This window comes from Gallus gallus, chromosome Z (genome assembly GCF_016699485.2).
Source record: "Gallus gallus isolate bGalGal1 chromosome Z, bGalGal1.mat.broiler.GRCg7b, whole genome shotgun sequence".
Lineage (NCBI taxonomy): Eukaryota > Metazoa > Chordata > Aves > Galliformes > Phasianidae > Gallus > Gallus gallus.
In genome coordinates, this window is record NC_052572.1 from 67,940,718 (window position 1) to 67,960,733 (window position 20,016).

At 56.2% G+C, this 20,016-nt stretch overlaps 1 protein-coding gene across 1 annotated transcript; it reads right to left on the minus strand.

Annotated features, from left to right (window-relative positions):
• Positions 1–5,375: 5,375 nt before the first annotated feature.
• Positions 5,376–16,222, minus strand: LOC121108498 (maestro heat-like repeat-containing protein family member 7). Its single transcript, XM_040656207.2, has 20 exons — positions 13,944–16,222; positions 13,666–13,745; positions 13,343–13,468; positions 12,993–13,072; positions 12,769–12,880; positions 12,365–12,454; positions 12,009–12,113; positions 11,618–11,770; positions 11,327–11,478; positions 10,808–10,946; positions 9,809–9,960; positions 9,280–9,427; positions 8,670–8,807; positions 8,078–8,254; positions 7,454–7,609; positions 7,206–7,307; positions 6,982–7,084; positions 6,683–6,742; positions 6,336–6,487; positions 5,376–5,680 (listed from the first exon to the last, which is right to left on the minus strand). The coding sequence occupies exons 1-19, from the start codon at positions 14,059–14,061 to the stop codon at positions 6,339–6,341; spliced, it is 2,340 nt and encodes a 779-aa protein (XP_040512141.1). The 5' UTR covers positions 14,062–16,222; the 3' UTR covers positions 5,376–5,680; positions 6,336–6,338.
• Positions 16,223–20,016: the final 3,794 nt, after the last annotated feature.

Below are 20,016 nucleotides of genomic sequence, written 5' to 3' on the forward strand. Positions count from 1 at the left end.
TGTGCTCCAGACCCCTCACCAGCTTTGTTGCCCTTCTTTGTACAAGCTCCAGGGCCTCGATGTCTTTCTTGCAGTGAGGGCCCAAAACTGGACACAGTACTCGAGGTGCGGCCTCACCAGGGCTGAGTACAGGGGGACAATTACTTCCCTGTTCCTGCTGGCCACACTATTTCTGATACAAGCCAGGAGGATGCCATTGGCCTTCTTGGCCTCCTGGGCACACTGCTGGCTCGTGTTCAGTCTAGCATCAATCAATACCCCCAGGTTCATTTCCTCGACACAGTCTTCCAGCCACTCTGCCCCAAGCCTGTACTGTTGCCTGGGGTTGTTGTGGCCAAAGTGCAGGACCCGACATTTGGTCTTGTTGAACCTCATCCCATTGGCTTCAGCCCGGCTACCCAGCCTATCCAGATCCCTCTGTAGGGCCTCGCTACCCCCATGTACGCTAAATATATCACAGAATCATAGACTCATAGGATGATAGAGTGGCCTGAGTTGAAAAGTACCACCATGATCATCCAGGTTCAACCCCCCTGCTGTGTGCAGGGTCGTCAGCCACTAGACCAGGCTGCCCAGAGCCACATCCAGCCTGGCCTTGATTGCTTGAAGGGATGGGGCATCCACAACCTCCTTGGGCAACCTATTTCAGTGCGTCACCAGCCTCTGCGTGAAAAACGTCCTCCTAATATCTAACCTAAATCTCCCCTCTCTAAAACCATTCCCTCTTGTCCCATCACGATCCAGCCTTGTAAACAGCCGTTCCCTCTTCTGTTTATACTCTCTCTTCAAGTACTGGAAGGCCACAACGAGGTCGTCCTGGAGCCTTCTCCAAACTGAACAATTCCCTTTCCCTCAACCTTTCCTCATAGGAGAGGTGCCCTCTGGTCATCCTAGTGGCCTTCCTCTGGACCCGCTCCAAGAGCTCCACGTCCTTCCTGTGCTGGGGGCCCCAGGCCTGGACGCAGTACTCCAGATGGGGCCTCACAAGGGCCGAGTGGGGGGGGGACAATCCCCTCCCTCTCCCTGCTGGCCACCCCTCTTTTAATGCAACCCAGGATACAGTTGGCCTTCCAGACTGCAAGCACACACTGCTGGCTCATGTCCAGCTTCTTGTCTACCAGGACCCTCGAGTCCTTCTCCGCAGGGCTGCTCTCAAGGAGATCATCCCCCAGTTTGTATCAAAACCTGGGATTGCTCCATCCCACGTGCAGCACCCTGCACTTGGCCTCACTGAACCTCACTAGGTTTTCATGGGCCCACTTCTCCAGCCTGTCCAGGTCTCTCTGGATGCCTTCCTTTCCTTCCAGTATATCAACTGCACCACTCAGCTGGGTGTCGTCTGCAAACTTGCTGAGGGTGCACTCAGTGCCATCATCTGTGTTGCTGATGAAGATGTTGAAGAGCGCCAGTCCCAAGACTGACCCCTGAGAGATGCCGCTTGTGACCGGTCTCTGGCCCAACACAGAACCATTAATCACAACACTTTGGCTGCATCCAGCCAAACAATTCCTTATCCATCAAACAGTCCATCCTTCAAATCCATGACAACATCCCTGGAGATGTTCAAGAGACGTGTAGAGGTGGCTCTGACGGACTTGGTTAGAGGGCATGGTGGGGATGGTCTGGAGCTGGACTTGATGATCTTACAGGTCTATTCCAACCTGAACCTCGGGGATCCGTGCCGGGTCCAGCGCTATTGAACATCACTGTAGGCAACCTGGACAGGTTTGAGCGCTCCCTCAGCGAGTTTGCAGATGACACCAAGCAGAGCACTGCAGGTGACACACCAGGGGAAAGGACGCTATTCAGAGGGAGCTGGGCAGGCTTGAGAGGTGGGCCCGTGCCAACCTCATGCAGTTCAACAAGGCCAAGTACCAGGTCCTGCACCAACTGGGTCGGGGCAGTCCCAAGCACTGATACAGCTTGGGCGGTGAATAGCTTGGGAGCAGCCCTGAGGAGAAGGATTTGGGGATGTCGGTTGATGAAAGACTAACACGAGTCAGCAGCGTGCACTTGCAGCCCAGAAGGCCACCTGGATCCTGGGCCGCATCAGAAGAAGCACGACCAGCAGGTCGAGGGAGGTGATTCTGCCCCTCTATTCCGCTCTCGTGAGAACCCACCTGGAGTACTGCATGCAGTTCAGGGGCCCCCAGCACAAGAAGGACACGCGGCTGTTGGAGCGGGTCCAGAGAAGGACCACAAGGATGATCAGAGGGCTGGAGCAGCTCCCCTGCGAGGACAGGCTGAGAGAGCCGGAGCTCTCTGCTCATGAGTCACGAGACTGTCCCCTTTTTTTACTGCTTGTCTCTGCAGTGTGAGCTCCCTGACCGTCTCAACTTCAGCATTAGTCAGGCCTTTGGTTCAGGACACTGTCTCTCATTGGATTTGATTTATTAGCCCCAATTCCAATTGTATGGTACTGTACTGGGTTAACTTGCATTCTGATACCATTTTTGGTCAATTAGTCTTTCTCCCTTAGGAGAAAGGAAAAAAATACCCCTACAAAGATGATCCAATGCCTGAGATAAAGAAATGGACTGCTACGGAAAAAAGCATCAATTATTTCAGAGAATGCGCCATGACGGAAATGCTGCATGAGCCCACGTTTGTTCCTGGTGATCCACACCAAGAGCATCATCCTGAGAGAGTCAGGTGTACACCAAGTCTGTGGCGTCAACTTACAAGAACTGCACCAGAAAAGGATGCCAATACACCAGCAGGAATGCATGTCAGAGGGCAAAGAAGACCCCTTTTATTCAAACCGATTAGTAGGCTTCATGACTTCGAGCACAAGCCCGCGAGTTGGGCTGCCGGCAGGGCAGTTCCGGGCTGCACCTCCCCGCGGGCCCGGCTCCTCGGCAGCGGGCGCTACAGAGCGCTCAGCGCGGAGCTCAGCCGCCAGCCGGGCAGCGCCCGGCTCCATTTGCCGCCCCTTTCCTCCCGCGCCGACACCTGAGGCCGCGGCAGCCAGTCTACCTGGCGGCGGCGGACAGCTGCCGGGGGAGCCTCCGCCGCCCCGTCGCTCCTGTGCGTGAACAGCAGAGGAGCTGGGGGTTAGCGCTGGAGGGCCGGGGACGCTCGGCGGGGACGGGCCGACGGCGACATGCCGCCCACCGCCGCTGACTCAGGAGCGAGCGCCGTTCGACTGGCGCCCCAGGGGCGGCCGCCGCGTTCCGCGCAGCTTCGTCGCCCAAATACCACCGCACGCACCGCCCCAGCGCTGAGGCTGCGGAGCCACCGCGGCGCGGCGGAGCTTCACCTGCGGGCGGCAGGGAAGGGAGAAAGATGCGGAACGTCGGATTGGCACCGCTCCGTCTCCACAGAGGTGGAGTAGCTCCGTGCCAGCACTGAAGAGAGGAGGCGCCGCGCCTCCATCTTGAGGAGTGCGCGCAGTGAAAGGGCCGCGCTCAGGGGCAGCACGTGGGGCAGCCGCTCCGCAGCGCTGCTGGCTCCAAATGGCGCCCCAAGCACGCCGAAGCGGCCGGAAAGGGCGGGCACGGCTATCCTCGGCGGGTGCTGCTGCAGCGGAGCAGGGATGTCTCACAAAGAATGACCGCCAGGAGGGGCTATTTTTCTGGAGCGTTGATGCTGTTGCTGGAGATGAAGAAGAAAGAAGCCTAGGGAATGTGGAGAGGCCCCCATCGACTGGAAGCTGCCAAATGTTACTGCAGTTTTCAAGATGGGTAACGAGAGTCCGGTAATTATTTAGAGGCCTGTCAGTCGCACTTCAGTGCCTGATAAAGTTATGGAGAAGACTATTTTGTGAGTTACTGAAAAGCATTTCATAGTGCAGTCATTGGTCATAGCTGACATGGGTTCACGAGGGGGAAGTCGTGTTTAACAAACTTACCCTTTTGCAGAAGTTATTCACCTAGCTGACCAACGGAGGCCAGCAGACTTAGCCATGCTGTATTTCAGCAAAGCTGTTGGTACAACTTCTCACAGTATCCTCTTAGACAAAATGTCCAGCATACAGCTAGATAAAAGCATAGCATGGTGTGTGAGGGGTAAATGCTGTTCCGTGAGGCTGGTGGTCAGTCTTGAATGGGATTCCGCAGGGCTCAGTTATCATTGATTTTTACATCAGTGACTTGAAGACGTAAAAGTATACTGAGTAAGTCTGCCGAAGACAGTAAACTGGGAGGAACTTTTCACTTCCCCAAGAGTAGAGAGGCCTTGCAGAGTGATCTTAAAGAATTAGAGGGTTGGGCAATCACCGACTACATGTAGTTTATCAAGAGTAAGTGTTGGATTGTACACTGAGATGGGGTAACCTTGTATTTATGGGGAATGGGGGATGAGAGGCTGGAGAGCAGGCCCACAGAAAGGGAGCTGTGGTTCTATTTGAAGGCGAGTTGAAGCAGGATGTTGGACTGGATGATCTCCAGAGGTCCCTTCCAAGTGCTACATTTTGTGATTGGTGATTATATGGCCGGTGCACAAAGGCAGTGGAGAGTGGAGGCTGACGGTACACTACCGTGGCCTGAATGAAGGCACACTCCCACTGAGCGCTGCTGTGCCGGACATGCTAGACTAACTCCAGTAGGAACTGGAGTCAGAAGCAGACAAGTGGTTGGGCCCATTCCTTGGGCCGTGGAGTGCAGGCCACAGTTTTCTTTCACCTGGAACTGTTTGCTGCAGGGATGGAAACACAGCCCAGCAATTTGCCAGAGATGGATCCAAATTGCAGTGGAACAGGGCAGTGCTCCCGAGCACTTACAGTACATTGATGACGTTATTGTGTGGACAAGACGGCAGGGGAATTTTTTGAGAAAGGGGAGAGAATAATTCAGAAGGTTCTGTGAGCTGGTTTTGCTATTAAGTGAAGCAAAGTGAAAGGACCTGCACAGGAAATGCAGTTCATAGGTATAAAATGGCACAATGGGCATCATCACATCCCAGTGGATGTGGTCAACAAAATTACAGCTACGTCTCCCCCACTAGTAAGAAAGAGACACAACCTTTTCTGGGCACAGTGGGCTTTTGGAGAATGCATGTTCTGAGCAATAGCCTCGTTTTAAGCCCTCTTGATCAGGTGATGCAGAAGAAGAAGAATGTTAGGTGGGGCCCCGAGCAGCAGCGGGCTTTTGAGCAAAGTAAACAGGAGAGAGCCTGTGCCACGGCCCTGGGGCCGGTAAGGATGGGACACGCTGCAAAAACCATCCTCTAGACTCCTGCTGGAGAGAGGCCCCAGGAGATACCTGAGGCTGACCTCTTGCACTCTGGAGTGGAGCATATAGAGGTTCTGCTTCATTCGCTCAACCCATTTGGGCAGCTGAACTGTGGGAAGACACTGCTGCTTGAACAAAGAATATGGATGTAAGGGAGCATCTCTAATGCAATACTAATAATAAAATAGAAAACATTAGGATATATATAAATATAAAAATATATTTTATTACAAAAATATTTAAATGTAAAAATATAATTTAATACAAAACTAACAAAACATAAAATGTATAAAATAACGTAGGATACTAAAAATAATGTCGTTATTTTAAGAGCTAAATGTCAGCAAAGAAGCTTTGCAGAATCATTCTTTGTCGCTGCTCAACTGAAAGAGCAGAGGGAGCAGGCCCCTGCGCACAGCCTTCTTCATGTTTGCCTTCTCACGCCACACCACAGCATCCATCACTTCTTTGAAGAGGCGGATGGAACCTTCTCGCACCTCACTTGACACCTGAGGGAAGAAACAGGAGGACCTCAGCAACACACTCTCACTGCCCGTGGGGAGCACAAGCGTAGGCATGGCTGATGAGGAAGATGTTTAGGAGCCACATTCTGCACAAAGGCGCAGTGTGGTCGTGCAAAGCAGTGCAACAGGTTTCCAGCATGGAACGTCTGTGCCTCAGAGTGCTCCCCCAGCCACCCCACCAGGTCAAAGCAGAGCTCCCCAGGCACCGGGAGAGACAAGGAGGAGACAGGGCTGGCCCTCGGCAATGCCTCCGGGGCACGCGCTGCGTGCTGGGCCTCCACATCCCTGCTGTGGTACCTGGAGAGAATGCCTGGCGCTGGTAGAAAAGGGAGCACTGGAGGGTCTGAAAGTACCCTTGGCAGAAGATGCTTGGCTCAGGTGCTGGGCTGGGCCCCAGCACAGGGGCCTCGCGTCACCGAGAACCACCAAGCTGCACCGCCAGGGACAGGGCCTGCTGGGCTGCAGAGCCCAGAAGATTCTGGCACCCTAGTCAGTCTCTAACTACAGACCCAGGTCTAGCCAGCTAGGCTCCTTTCTCTGTTTCAAGGCTTCCATGCCCCTGGGCGCCTTCCATTGTTAAGGGGGTCTGCCTTGCCTGACAGGAATGCTTGCCCTAGCAACGTTAGGGTACAAGAATTACATTTCAGATGGCGATGCAGGGCCAGCAGCAAAGCGCTGCGAGCCTGCTCCGTGCTGATGCCGCCTGCTGCCTTTCATGTCTCAGCATCTGGATTGTCCCAGCTGCCAGGGAACGGACTGCCGGATGGGCGTCATCTTCCAAAGGCTGAAGGGCTGCAACAGAAGGGAAGAGAGCAGAGATGAAACCCACGCACCTGCAGAGACCAAGCGGCATCCCCTCCGGACTGTGCCAGCCCTCCTCATTGTTCTTCCCGGCCAGGAGGAGCACGTGAGACTGAGAGACCAGCTGGAAGCCACTGCTCAGGAGTGCCCCACCTGCCCAGCACACACAGCACTGCGCACACTCACCATTGCAGATTTCATTCAGCATTTCCTCACTTTGTTCCCTGGAGTGCTGCACAGCCAGCCCTAGGGAAAGAGTACCCGTCAGACCCCCGCTCCCCAAGACGCTCCCTGGAGCACAGGCTGCAGCCCAGCCAGCCCAGCTGCTTCCCCTCCCGTGCCACAGGCAGGGAGGGTGCCTGAGTGGGGACCTGAGCGAGGCACCCATCACGGCCACCAGCATGGGCAGGGTGTATCTGGGGGCTGAAGAGCTGGGCCTTGCTGCCAGGGCAAGGCCCAAAGAAGGACCCAGGGGTTGTGCTCACCAAGGAATGTGACAGCCTCGCATCGCAGGGAGGCCTGAGAATCCTCCAGATATGGCAGGCTCTGCCACAGGTAGCCTTCCACTCTCCTCCTGTCCTGCTGCAGCTGGAGAAGAGCAGAAAAGCATGGGGCTTGCAGAGCCTCCCCGGCTGCTGCTGGTGCAACCCCTCCTGCCAGCATCCCCTTTCCCCCAGCTAAAAGGTGGGGGCTGTGTGATTGTCCTTACCAAACACATCCTGATCCCCACTGTGTTCTCCTCCCGGGCCTGGTGCTTGAGCTCCTTCCACTTCAGGAACTTGGCACACGCCACGAGGGCTTCCCCAGATGCCTACAGAACAACAGATGCAGGGAGATGGCACCACAGACCCACTTCCCAGTGTCTGAATGCATGCTGAACTCGCTCTCAGTTCCCAGACCGCCGCTGAGGTGTCAGCACACCCTTGCCCGTATATTGGTCAAGTCTGAAATTCGTACCTGTGCTACGCTCGGGGTCTCGTCGCTCATCTGAAAGAGCAGAGGGAGCAGGCCCCTGCGCACAGCCTTCTTCATGTTTCTCTTCTTACACCACACCACAGCTTCCATCATATCTTTGAAGAGGCGGATGGAACCTTCTCGCACCTCACTTGACACCTGAGGGAAGAAACAGGAGGACCTCAGCAACACACTCTCACTGCCCGTGGGGAGCACGAGCGTAGGCATGGCTGATGAGAAAGGAGATGTTTTGGAGCCACATTCTGCACAAAGGCGCAGTGTGGTCGTGCAAAGCAGTGCAACAGGTTTCCAGCACGGAAGGTCTGTGCCTCAGAGTGCTCCCCCAGCCACCCCACCAGGTCAAAGCAGAGCTCCCCAGGCACCGGGAGACACAAAGAGGAGACAGGGCTGGCCCTCGGCAATGCCTCCGGGGCACGCGCTGCGTGCTGGGCCTCCACATCCCTGCTGTGGTACCTGGAGAGAATGCCTGGCGCTGGTAGAAAAGGGAGCACTGGAGGGTCAGAAAGTAACCCATCTCATTCTCAAGAGCCTGGAGAAGCAAAGAAAGGCGATGGCCCTCCTGTCCAGCACCCATCCACGGCGCTCAGCCTCCCACAGCAGACTTACGTGATTAAAAAGAGGCAGAATCTTCTCAGCCAGCTGCAGAGCAACGGGACTGGCCTGCCTCTTCCCCAGATTGCGCATTACATTTCTGAAGATATTGAGCACCTTCAGAGTAATGGGCGTGCTGGCAAAGCGCAGGGTCTCCATGACTTCTGGAAACAGAGCCCGTATCACTCCTGCCTGTACAAAACACACAATTTCCTTTTCATCAAGAGGGCAGTGGCCACCCCGGCCTAAAAACTCTGAGTACAGAGCACCAGCCACACGCTTTGCTTGCTGGCAGCTGCCACAGGAACGGCAGCAGTAGAATCCAGCAGATGGTGGCCAGGCGTGCACTTACAGTGATGGGGAAGGTAGGAGAAGGAGGACAGGTGAGCAAAGACTCTGTGCCCCCTGCTCAGCCACCCCCTTTGCCAACAGGCCCCCTGGTAACCCATTTGGAAGGGTCCTGGAAATCTCCCCAGGCAGGCACCAGGACCCACCACGGCCACCACCCCACCTCCTGAGTCTCAGGCAAGGCCAAGGCACAGTGTTGCCCACCGCCCCAGTGCCGGGCTGCCAGCAGGAGGGCTTCATTTCACTAGGTCCTGCTCACCGTCTCAGGTCTCTCGGACAGCAGGACAAGGCCTGTGAGCACCAGCCAGAGGAGTGGCAGGCTTTCGATTTTCAGAAGCCTCTGGAGGCGTGCTGGCTGACACAACTGCTGCATGTTCTCTTCTGTGGGTTGTATCACCTGAAACAAAGGCAGCAGTGAGAGCCAGGCAGAGGCAGCAGGACTCCCTGCACCGTGCAGCTCCTGGCTCCTCTGGCAGCTCGGGGCATGGCACTGGGGAGACACCGCCTGGCCTGGAGCGGTATCTCCCCAGCACCTTTGGAGGGCCACACCATCCCTCTGCCCCCCAGACCTAGCACTATGCAGGATGACTTTCTGGCCTGCTCCTCCTGCCCTCTGACCTTCTGAAGCCTTTGAGGAGCGCTTGACCAGCAGGAGCTGGCACAAAGGAGGCAGCAGCCATGGGTGGCCACGGGCACTAGAGCCGGCTCAGCCTGCATGGAGGCAACGGCTCTCCCAGGCCCCAGCCAGGGCTCTGACTCTGCAACAGCCCTGCCTCAGGTTTCCAGGCTGGGCAGCAAGACATGAGGAGGCAGGGAGCTGGGCAGAGAGTGCCCCGAAGGAGTGCACGGTGCCTTGTCTGGAAACTCACAGTCAAGCGAAGGAGGCCCAACTCCGCTGTGGTGACATTAAAGATCTCACACAACCGCTGGTCCTGGAGAACATTGCTCAGTTCGTCCAAGATGTGCTCTGACGTTTTCAGCACGGGAAGCACGCTGCTCCACATGTCCAGGGTAGTGCTTCAAAGAAAGAGCAATGCTGTGTCAGTAGGGCTGCCTCAGCCACAGTGCCATGGCTCAGGCAGGCGCAGCAGGCCCCAGGCTGTGCTGCTGCCCCGCATGCGTGGGGAGGCCTGGGGGCCCAGCCTGGGCCAGCAGGAGAGGCTGGGATGGCCTTTTGCAAGGGGCAGGGCAGGAGTGTGACAGGGGCCTCTGGGCTGCCATGGTCGGCATTGGCTGCTTCGGCCCTGAGTGGTTCAGCAGCACTGTTAAGCACAGCGGGATGGAGGGCCTGCTCCTCGGGATGTCCTTCCTGCAGCTTTCCTTGGCTCTGGCAACCAGAGCATCACTGGTCCCTGCTCTTCACATGGAACAAAGATGTAGGGCTGTCTGGGCTGATACCTGTCAGTTTGTGGAAGGTCGGTCAACACACTCCTCAGCACATCCTTGGGAAACTGGATGGTCAGAACATCAAGCAGTGAGAAGAGTGTCTTTTGAAGTGATTTGCTGTTTCTTTCCAGGCTTCTATGGATGGACCCCAGAATCTCTGGCACCTGTTGCAAGAAGACGGCGAGAATTCTGCTGTCACGGCAGCCATTTGCCCCCCAGCCACTGCTATTGCTGCCTTTCCTGTTGCTCTTTGCAGGTTTAAAATGGCTTCAGGTGCCAAACAGCAGTGGAGGGCAGGACGTATTATTGGCATGGCTGGTGCAAAGGTAGATGTTTTGGAACCACATTCTGCACAAAGGCGCAGTGTGGTCATGCACAGCAGTGCAACAGGTTTCCAGCACGGAATGCCTGTGCCTCAGAGTGCTCCCCCAGCCACCCCACCAGGTCAAAGCAGAGCTCCCCAGGCACCGGGACGTACAGGAGACAGGGCTGACCCTCGGTAATGCCTCCGGGGCATACGCTGCCTGCCTGGCCTCCACATCCCTGCTGTGGCACCTGGAGAGAATGCCTGGCGCTGGTAGAAAAGGGAGCACTGGAGGGTCTGAAAGTACCCTTGGCAGGAGATGTTTTGCACAGCGGCCAGGCTGGGCCCCAGCACAGGGGCCTCACGTCACCAAGGACAACCAAGCTGTGCTGCCAGGGACGAGGCCTGCTCCTCCTGCCCTCAGACCAGCGCAGCCTCTTGCTGTCACGCCTTGAGGAGCAACTGACCTTCGAGGAGCTGGCACAAAAATGGCACCAGACGTGGGTGGCCATGGGCACTTCTCCTCCTTGGCCCTGCAGCCTTCTCCTTCTGTGCAGAGGCCGTGCCTCTCCCTAGCCCAAGCCACGGCCCCAACTCTGGCCCTGTCCTGCCCCAGGTTTCCAGTCTGGGAAGCAAGGCAGGGAAAGGCAGGGAGCTGGGGAAAGAGAGCCCTGAAGGGGAGCACAGTCCCTTGTTTGGTAACTCACAGTCAGCTGGAGGAGGCCCGACTCCGCTGTGGCGATCCTGCACAGCTCTTTGTCCTGGAGAATGCTGTACAGTTCATTCAAGATCCTCTCGGAAGATTCCGGCAGGGTAAGCACCATCTTCCAGACCTCCAGGGTAGTGCTGCAAGCAAAGAGCAATGTTGTGTCGGCAGGGCTGCCTCAGCCACAGCGCCATGGCTCAGGCAGGCCCGGCAGGCCCTAGGCTGTTTTGCAGCCCTGGCCCTGCTGCCCCGCGTGCTTGGGGAGGCCTGGGGGCCCAGCCTGGGCCAGCAGGAGAGGCTGAGACGGCCTTTCCCGAGGGGCAGGGCAGGAACCCGATGGGGGCTCTGGGCTGCCATGGTTGGCGTTGGCTGCTTCGGCCCTGAGCGGCCCAGCAGCACTGTTAAGCACAGTGGGTGGCGGGCCTGCTCCTCAGGATGTCCTGCGGCTTTCCTTGGCTCTGGCAGCCGGAGCATCCCTGAGCCCTGCTCTTCTCATGGAACAAAGATGCGGGGCTGATACCTCTGATCAGTGTGTGGTAGCTGGGTCAACACGCTTGTTAACACATCCCTGGGAAACCGGCCTGCCAGCACATCAAGCACTGAGAGGAAGATGGCCTGAACTGACGTGCTGTTCCTTTTCATCTTTCTCCAGAAGCCCAGAATCTCTGGCACCTGTTGGGAGGACAGAGGGAGAATACCGCTGCTGCTGTACTGCAGCCATTTGCCGTGTGCCACCGAGATTTCTGTTCTTCCCAGTGCACTGCCCTGGCTTAAAATGGCTTCAGGTGCCCAAGAGCATCTGACTGCTTACGTCCGTCAGCCAGGTGTCAGGGTCTTTCAAAACCAAATCCAGTATAATCCTGGCATACTCCTTGTCCTCAGCGCTGCAGTCAGCAGTGGTCTTTTCCAGGGTCTTGAGGACGATGCCTGTAGTCTGAGGAGGGTCCAGGAGTTTTCCAAGCAGCTATGGTAGGAAGGAAAAAGGGGAGGGAAGATAAGTCAAACTGAGTGTGAGAACATGGTGTGGAGGGGGAAGACCAGAGGAAAAGGGCAAAAGAAGACACTTCCGTCAGGGCAGAAGCATGCCGAGGGCTCCCACCTGTGCCCGAGCTTGTCTTGCAGGTAGCCCTGAGCTGTAGAGGCAGCTCTGGGATGCAAAAAGAAAGGGAGAGAGCCTGGCTGGAATGTTCGTCTCTCCTTACCTGCTGCCTGAAACTGCTGGCTGTGAAACCGCAGAGCTTCCAGATCCGCTCCATGGCCCTCTCACGCACATATTTGATCCCAGAGTAGGTGAAGGACAGCAGCAACTGGGAGGAGAGGAGCTGCTGGTTAGCCTGGAAGCTGCTGATGCCAACTCCAGCAGAAGCAGGTCTGCTGAGCTCCTGGCTGGAATCACAGCATCCACCCAGGCTTCCCCTGAACTTGTGCCAAGCCCATCCTCAGGCTACTGCCACTGAGGTCCCTTGCTGGCTCCAGCTGCAGCCAGTGCCGTTTCCAAGGAGAGGGCTCATATTCTACTACAGGGAGCTCTGGGGGCAGAGCTTCACAGTGGACAGACCTCAAAGATGCTCTGCAGCTGCTTATTGACGCTGGAGGTGGGATGGCTGCCTAGCACGATCTGTAGCATGTTGTCCATAGCACTCAGGGTCTGTGAAGAGAACAGTGGGTTGTGGAAGTCGTTCAGAGTTCCCCCTCACAACCACGAGACTGCTGTGAACCCCTCTGGCTGCCAAGGAAGGACACCCACAGATCCATGCACAGGGAGACCCTGGGGCTGCAAAGCTGCTGTGTGCAGACCAGGCTGCGAGCACCAAGTGTTGCCAGCCCCATGGCAAGAGTAAGAGGGGTGAGGGGAAGCAAGGCTGAGAGCCTGCCCGGCAAATGTCTTTCTTAACTTCTGGATACAAAGAATCCAGGAAGATGTTGAGAGGCCTGAGGTTCAGGAGTTCACTTGGTACCTACATGGTTGTAGAGGCAAATGTTCAAGACCCTGGTTGGAAGAAGGTAGAAGATGACATTGAAGCACACATTTAAGAGGTGTAATATTCCGCTCTCTGAAAGTGCCATCGCTTCGCTGCAAATAGAGAGACACTGTTGCTAGGAGCAGTACCTCGATGCTGAGGCAGGGGTGGAACAGGAACAGGGCCCTGGGGTTGTGCTGGCCAAAGCAGGGGCTGGGCAGGTACCTCAAGGCAGCAATAGCATTCATGCAGTGGTATCTCAGTGCTGTGGTCAGCTGCTCCCTGGGCTCCTCGCACAACAGAACCTGCAAAGCACAACCAGGATGGCACCCGGCAGCTGCCAGCACCCAGCACCAGCAAACCCGGCACCGGCTGGTAGGGCCCGCGTAGCCCCCGTGCCCCTTAACCAGCCCTGGCACACACATGCTGCTGTCCACCTCCACTGCTGAGGTCTCAGCAACACCTGGAGTCCCAGCTGGGGCACCTTGGTGTCCGTGCACGATTTCCCTGCCTCCCTCTCCCCCTGCCCTGTCCTCCTCACAGGGTGCAGGTACCAGGGCGCCGTGCCCCCTCACCTCAATGTGCTCTGGCAGATCATTTAGGAAGCTGAAGATATCCAGGCTGACTGTCAAGCCCTTCCTTATGGCACTGCTGCAGAGTAGGCAAATGCAGTTCAGGAACTGCATCTTCTGCACCAGATCCTGGGAGGCACACAGAGACCAAGGAGTGTGAGCAGGGAGAGCCACGGCCAGGGGGACGACGGAGCGCTGTGGGCTGCGGAGCAGTGCGGGATGCCTGGAGGGCAGCAGCAGCTGTGCCCAGCCAGCAGCCTGAAGGCTGAGCCCGAGGGACCGTCTGGAGATGCAGGCACGGCCAAGACGGGGACAGCTGCAGTTACCTTTTCCTTCCTCTTGACATAGGCTTCGATGCAATCTACAGCCTCCTTTTCCACTGCGTACACAGGCAACCAGTCAGCATCTAAGCAAGGGGGAGAGAGAGCAGCGCCGTAGAGGGGCCAAAGGCAGGCGCGAGCAGGGGAAGGAGCTCTGCCCTCTCCAGCCCTGGGCCCGCTCCCTGGCACAGTCTGCCTGTGCCTGTCAGGACAAGGGGCCCTGGTGTTGAGCAGGGGGACTCGCTGCCCCAGGCCTGCCCACCACGCTGGGGGCTCTCACTCACCAGCACGCAGTGGCTGCACCTCGGTCACTTCGTAGGGCTGCCGTGGAGGTTTCCTCTCCCGGGGAGCCCCACTCTCCTCCCAGGCTACCCTGGGGCGTTTAGGAGGTTTCCTCTCCATCCTGCTGGATGAGAGCTGAGGGTGGGGAGGGGGCAGCCGCGGGGCTGCCGGGGGTTGAGGAAAACGACGTGGGCTGCGCTCGGGGGGCTCCTCGCCAGACCCGCACACTGCTGCCCTGTCTCCTCGCTGTCCTGACGGACACTGCGGGGCTGCCGTGTCGGTGCCAGCTATGCCTGGGTGACACAGGGACGTGTCACAAAGGGCCCCACTGTGACACGCTGCCCCGCCCGGGCGGGGCTGGCTCTGGACCCCGGTTCAAATGGCGTAGACCAAACTCCTCAGCAGGAGAGATGTGTGCGCCCGCTTAGCCAGAACGCTTTGGAAGTGGGCCTGAGAGCAGCTGGACTGCCCAGGCTGTTGTGCTTCTGCTGGGAGGCACCTCACCTGTGTGAGGTTTTGTCTGCTAGACTCAGCGATCTTCCTTCTCACAGCACAGGATTGCTGTGCTCCCCATCCCTATGAAGCCTGCTTCTGCTTGAGTTCTGACTGCTTCTTTCTTGAAAATAAATGACGAGGAGGCTCCTCCCAGATTTGCTCTGTTTAATATTTCTGTTCTCTGCCCTACGGATCACCTGCATCCCCTGTCACTGTTTGCGCGCCATTTTAAACCTCTTGCTTAGGTCAGCTCTGCCCAGCATTTGGGCCCAGCAGATAATCCTTCATCCGCTGCGTCAGAAGACACTAAAACTTGGCCTACACCTTCTGTAGACAAGCTGCTGTTCTACTTAAAAAAGAAACCTGCTCAGTAACAAGCCTATTCTTTGCTTGACCATAGCCAGGCTGAAGTTACAGCTGCAAGCTGAGTCAAAGACAGTATGAAATGAGATTACCACCAGGGCAGACCCCAGGTCCATCTGCAAAAGGCGGGACAGACAAAGGTGCTTAGGTGCAACATCACAGAATCACAGAACTGAAGAGGCTGGAAATGACCTCTCGAGATCATCCAGCCCAACCGTCTGCTAAAGCAGATTCCCTAGGTTAGATTGCTGAGGAAAGCATCCAAGCAGATGCTGATGATCTCCTGAGAAGGAGACTCCGCAGCCCCTCCGGGCAGCTTCCTCCAGTGCTCTGCCGCCCTCACAGGGAAATTCTTCCTCATGTTCCAGAGTAACTCCCTGAGGTCCAGTGTGTGCCTGTTGCCTCTTGTGCCATTGCTGGGCAACACAGCAAGGAGCCTGGCGCGCACACAGTGCTCCAGATGTGGCCACACCAGGGCAGAACAGAGGGAATCACCTCCCTCAACCTGCTGGCCACCCTTTTTTTAGTGCACCCCAGGTTACTGCTGATCTTCCCGACCACAGAGCACACTGCTGGCTCATGATCAACCTGTTGTCCATCAGACAAAGCAAGTCTTGGCTGAAATCTCACCATGTCACGTTGCCATGGAGAACACTATCTGTTTTCACATTGCTCCATAGAGGTGCAGCTGATGCCTTGGCCTCCCCTTGGTGTCCCTGTCCATTGGGGTGGTCTGGGTAAAATTGTACTCCGTTGGCTCTTCTTCCTTTTTTTGTAATATTTACTCATCTTATCAGTGCTGCTCTGTAACACTTTTTCTCTCTTCCCCCGGAAGCCTTGTTCTTTATTCTTTATCAAGCCAATATGCCGGAGATCATTTCAGGGATCAGAAAGAGAGAGGCATAACAGATAGACGCAGAAGTCAGGTTGAAATGGAAGGGGCTTGCTGATAACCGAGGGGACGTGCGAGCCCTGGATCCAGCCTCAGAGAATCTGAAAGTGTTACACAATTTTTGCTTGTGCTCTGCGCTTCTTGCATTACAAAGTCACTGACTGTCAAGTTTACTTCTGGGCTGATGTTTCATTTATGAAGAGGCAGGAGCATCTTTCAGGCTCCGTTCTTCTTTTTGCCTGCTCTCATTTGTTGAATTTGTCTGTAACATGTCGGTGAGGTCTAGAGATCGATGCCATTCTCTCTGTTTTGTTGTTGGGGTTTGTTTGGTCAAGTTTCTTCACTGACACAAGATACACAAAAACATTCAGATGATTGCTGCAAAGTAACACTGATTTTCATGGGACGCTCAGAGGAAAATATTTTAAAATATTTTAAGAATTAAAAGAAGATTTATGCCTTATACAGAATCATAGAATCACCAAGGTTGGATGAACAATCCCAGCTCCTTCAGCTGCTCCTCATAAGGCCTGTGCTCCAGACCCCTCACCAGCTTTGTTGCCCTTCTTTGTACAAGCTCCAGGGCCTCGATGTCTTTCTTGCAGTGAGGGCCCAAAACTGGACACAGTACTCGAGGTGCGGCCTCACCAGGGCTGAGTACAGGGGGACAATTACTTCCCTGTTCCTGCTGGCCACACTATTTCTGATACAAGCCAGGAGGATGCCATTGGCCTTCTTGGCCTCCTGGGCACACTGCTGGCTCGTGTTCAGTCTAGCATCAATCAATACCCCCAGGTTCATTTCCTCGACACAGTCTTCCAGCCACTCTGCCCCAAGCCTGTACTGTTGCCTGGGGTTGTTGTGGCCAAAGTGCAGGACCCGACATTTGGTCTTGTTGAACCTCATCCCATTGGCTTCAGCCCGGCTACCCAGCCTATCCAGATCCCTCTGTAGGGCCTCGCTACCCCCATGTACGCTAAATATATCACAGAATCATAGACTCATAGGATGATAGAGTGGCCTGAGTTGAAAAGTACCACCATGATCATCCAGGTTCAACCCCCCTGCTGTGTGCAGGGTCGTCAGCCACTAGACCAGGCTGCCCAGAGCCACATCCAGCCTGGCCTTGATTGCTTGAAGGGATGGGGCATCCACAACCTCCTTGGGCAACCTATTTCAGTGCGTCACCAGCCTCTGCGTGAAAAACGTCCTCCTAATATCTAACCTAAATCTCCCCTCTCTAAAACCATTCCCTCTTGTCCCATCACGATCCAGCCTTGTAAACAGCCGTTCCCTCTTCTGTTTATACTCTCTCTTCAAGTACTGGAAGGCCACAACGAGGTCGTCCTGGAGCCTTCTCCAAACTGAACAATTCCCTTTCCCTCAACCTTTCCTCATAGGAGAGGTGCCCTCTGGTCATCCTAGTGGCCTTCCTCTGGACCCGCTCCAAGAGCTCCACGTCCTTCCTGTGCTGGGGGCCCCAGGCCTGGACGCAGTACTCCAGATGGGGCCTCACAAGGGCCGAGTGGGGGGGGGACAATCCCCTCCCTCTCCCTGCTGGCCACCCCTCTTTTAATGCAACCCAGGATACAGTTGGCCTTCCAGACTGCAAGCACACACTGCTGGCTCATGTCCAGCTTCTTGTCTACCAGGACCCTCGAGTCCTTCTCCGCAGGGCTGCTCTCAAGGAGATCATCCCCCAGTTTGTATCAAAACCTGGGATTGCTCCATCCCACGTGCAGCACCCTGCACTTGGCCTCACTGAACCTCACTAGGTTTTCATGGGCCCACTTCTCCAGCCTGTCCAGGTCTCTCTGGATGCCTTCCTTTCCTTCCAGTATATCAACTGCACCACTCAGCTGGGTGTCGTCTGCAAACTTGCTGAGGGTGCACTCAGTGCCATCATCTGTGTTGCTGATGAAGATGTTGAAGAGCGCCAGTCCCAAGACTGACCCCTGAGAGATGCCGCTTGTGACCGGTCTCTGGCCCAACACAGAACCATTAATCACAACACTTTGGCTGCATCCAGCCAAACAATTCCTTATCCATCAAACAGTCCATCCTTCAAATCCATGACAACATCCCTGGAGATGTTCAAGAGACGTGTAGAGGTGGCTCTGACGGACTTGGTTAGAGGGCATGGTGGGGATGGTCTGGAGCTGGACTTGATGATCTTACAGGTCTATTCCAACCTGAACCTCGGGGATCCGTGCCGGGTCCAGCGCTATTGAACATCACTGTAGGCAACCTGGACAGGTTTGAGCGCTCCCTCAGCGAGTTTGCAGATGACACCAAGCAGAGCACTGCAGGTGACACACCAGGGGAAAGGACGCTATTCAGAGGGAGCTGGGCAGGCTTGAGAGGTGGGCCCGTGCCAACCTCATGCAGTTCAACAAGGCCAAGTACCAGGTCCTGCACCAACTGGGTCGGGGCAGTCCCAAGCACTGATACAGCTTGGGCGGTGAATAGCTTGGGAGCAGCCCTGAGGAGAAGGATTTGGGGATGTCGGTTGATGAAAGACTAACACGAGTCAGCAGCGTGCACTTGCAGCCCAGAAGGCCACCTGGATCCTGGGCCGCATCAGAAGAAGCACGACCAGCAGGTCGAGGGAGGTGATTCTGCCCCTCTATTCCGCTCTCGTGAGAACCCACCTGGAGTACTGCATGCAGTTCAGGGGCCCCCAGCACAAGAAGGACACGCGGCTGTTGGAGCGGGTCCAGAGAAGGACCACAAGGATGATCAGAGGGCTGGAGCAGCTCCCCTGCGAGGACAGGCTGAGAGAGCCGGAGCTCTCTGCTCATGAGTCACGAGACTGTCCCCTTTTTTTACTGCTTGTCTCTGCAGTGTGAGCTCCCTGACCGTCTCAACTTCAGCATTAGTCAGGCCTTTGGTTCAGGACACTGTCTCTCATTGGATTTGATTTATTAGCCCCAATTCCAATTGTATGGTACTGTACTGGGTTAACTTGCATTCTGATACCATTTTTGGTCAATTAGTCTTTCTCCCTTAGGAGAAAGGAAAAAAATACCCCTACAAAGATGATCCAATGCCTGAGATAAAGAAATGGACTGCTACGGAAAAAAGCATCAATTATTTCAGAGAATGCGCCATGACGGAAATGCTGCATGAGCCCACGTTTGTTCCTGGTGATCCACACCAAGAGCATCATCCTGAGAGAGTCAGGTGTACACCAAGTCTGTGGCGTCAACTTACAAGAACTGCACCAGAAAAGGATGCCAATACACCAGCAGGAATGCATGTCAGAGGGCAAAGAAGACCCCTTTTATTCAAACCGATTAGTAGGCTTCATGACTTCGAGCACAAGCCCGCGAGTTGGGCTGCCGGCAGGGCAGTTCCGGGCTGCACCTCCCCGCGGGCCCGGCTCCTCGGCAGCGGGCGCTACAGAGCGCTCAGCGCGGAGCTCAGCCGCCAGCCGGGCAGCGCCCGGCTCCATTTGCCGCCCCTTTCCTCCCGCGCCGACACCTGAGGCCGCGGCAGCCAGTCTACCTGGCGGCGGCGGACAGCTGCCGGGGGAGCCTCCGCCGCCCCGTCGCTCCTGTGCGTGAACAGCAGAGGAGCTGGGGGTTAGCGCTGGAGGGCCGGGGACGCTCGGCGGGGACGGGCCGACGGCGACATGCCGCCCACCGCCGCTGACTCAGGAGCGAGCGCCGTTCGACTGGCGCCCCAGGGGCGGCCGCCGCGTTCCGCGCAGCTTCGTCGCCCAAATACCACCGCACGCACCGCCCCAGCGCTGAGGCTGCGGAGCCACCGCGGCGCGGCGGAGCTTCACCTGCGGGCGGCAGGGAAGGGAGAAAGATGCGGAACGTCGGATTGGCACCGCTCCGTCTCCACAGAGGTGGAGTAGCTCCGTGCCAGCACTGAAGAGAGGAGGCGCCGCGCCTCCATCTTGAGGAGTGCGCGCAGTGAAAGGGCCGCGCTCAGGGGCAGCACGTGGGGCAGCCGCTCCGCAGCGCTGCTGGCTCCAAATGGCGCCCCAAGCACGCCGAAGCGGCCGGAAAGGGCGGGCACGGCTATCCTCGGCGGGTGCTGCTGCAGCGGAGCAGGGATGTCTCACAAAGAATGACCGCCAGGAGGGGCTATTTTTCTGGAGCGTTGATGCTGTTGCTGGAGATGAAGAAGAAAGAAGCCTAGGGAATGTGGAGAGGCCCCCATCGACTGGAAGCTGCCAAATGTTACTGCAGTTTTCAAGATGGGTAACGAGAGTCCGGTAATTATTTAGAGGCCTGTCAGTCGCACTTCAGTGCCTGATAAAGTTATGGAGAAGACTATTTTGTGAGTTACTGAAAAGCATTTCATAGTGCAGT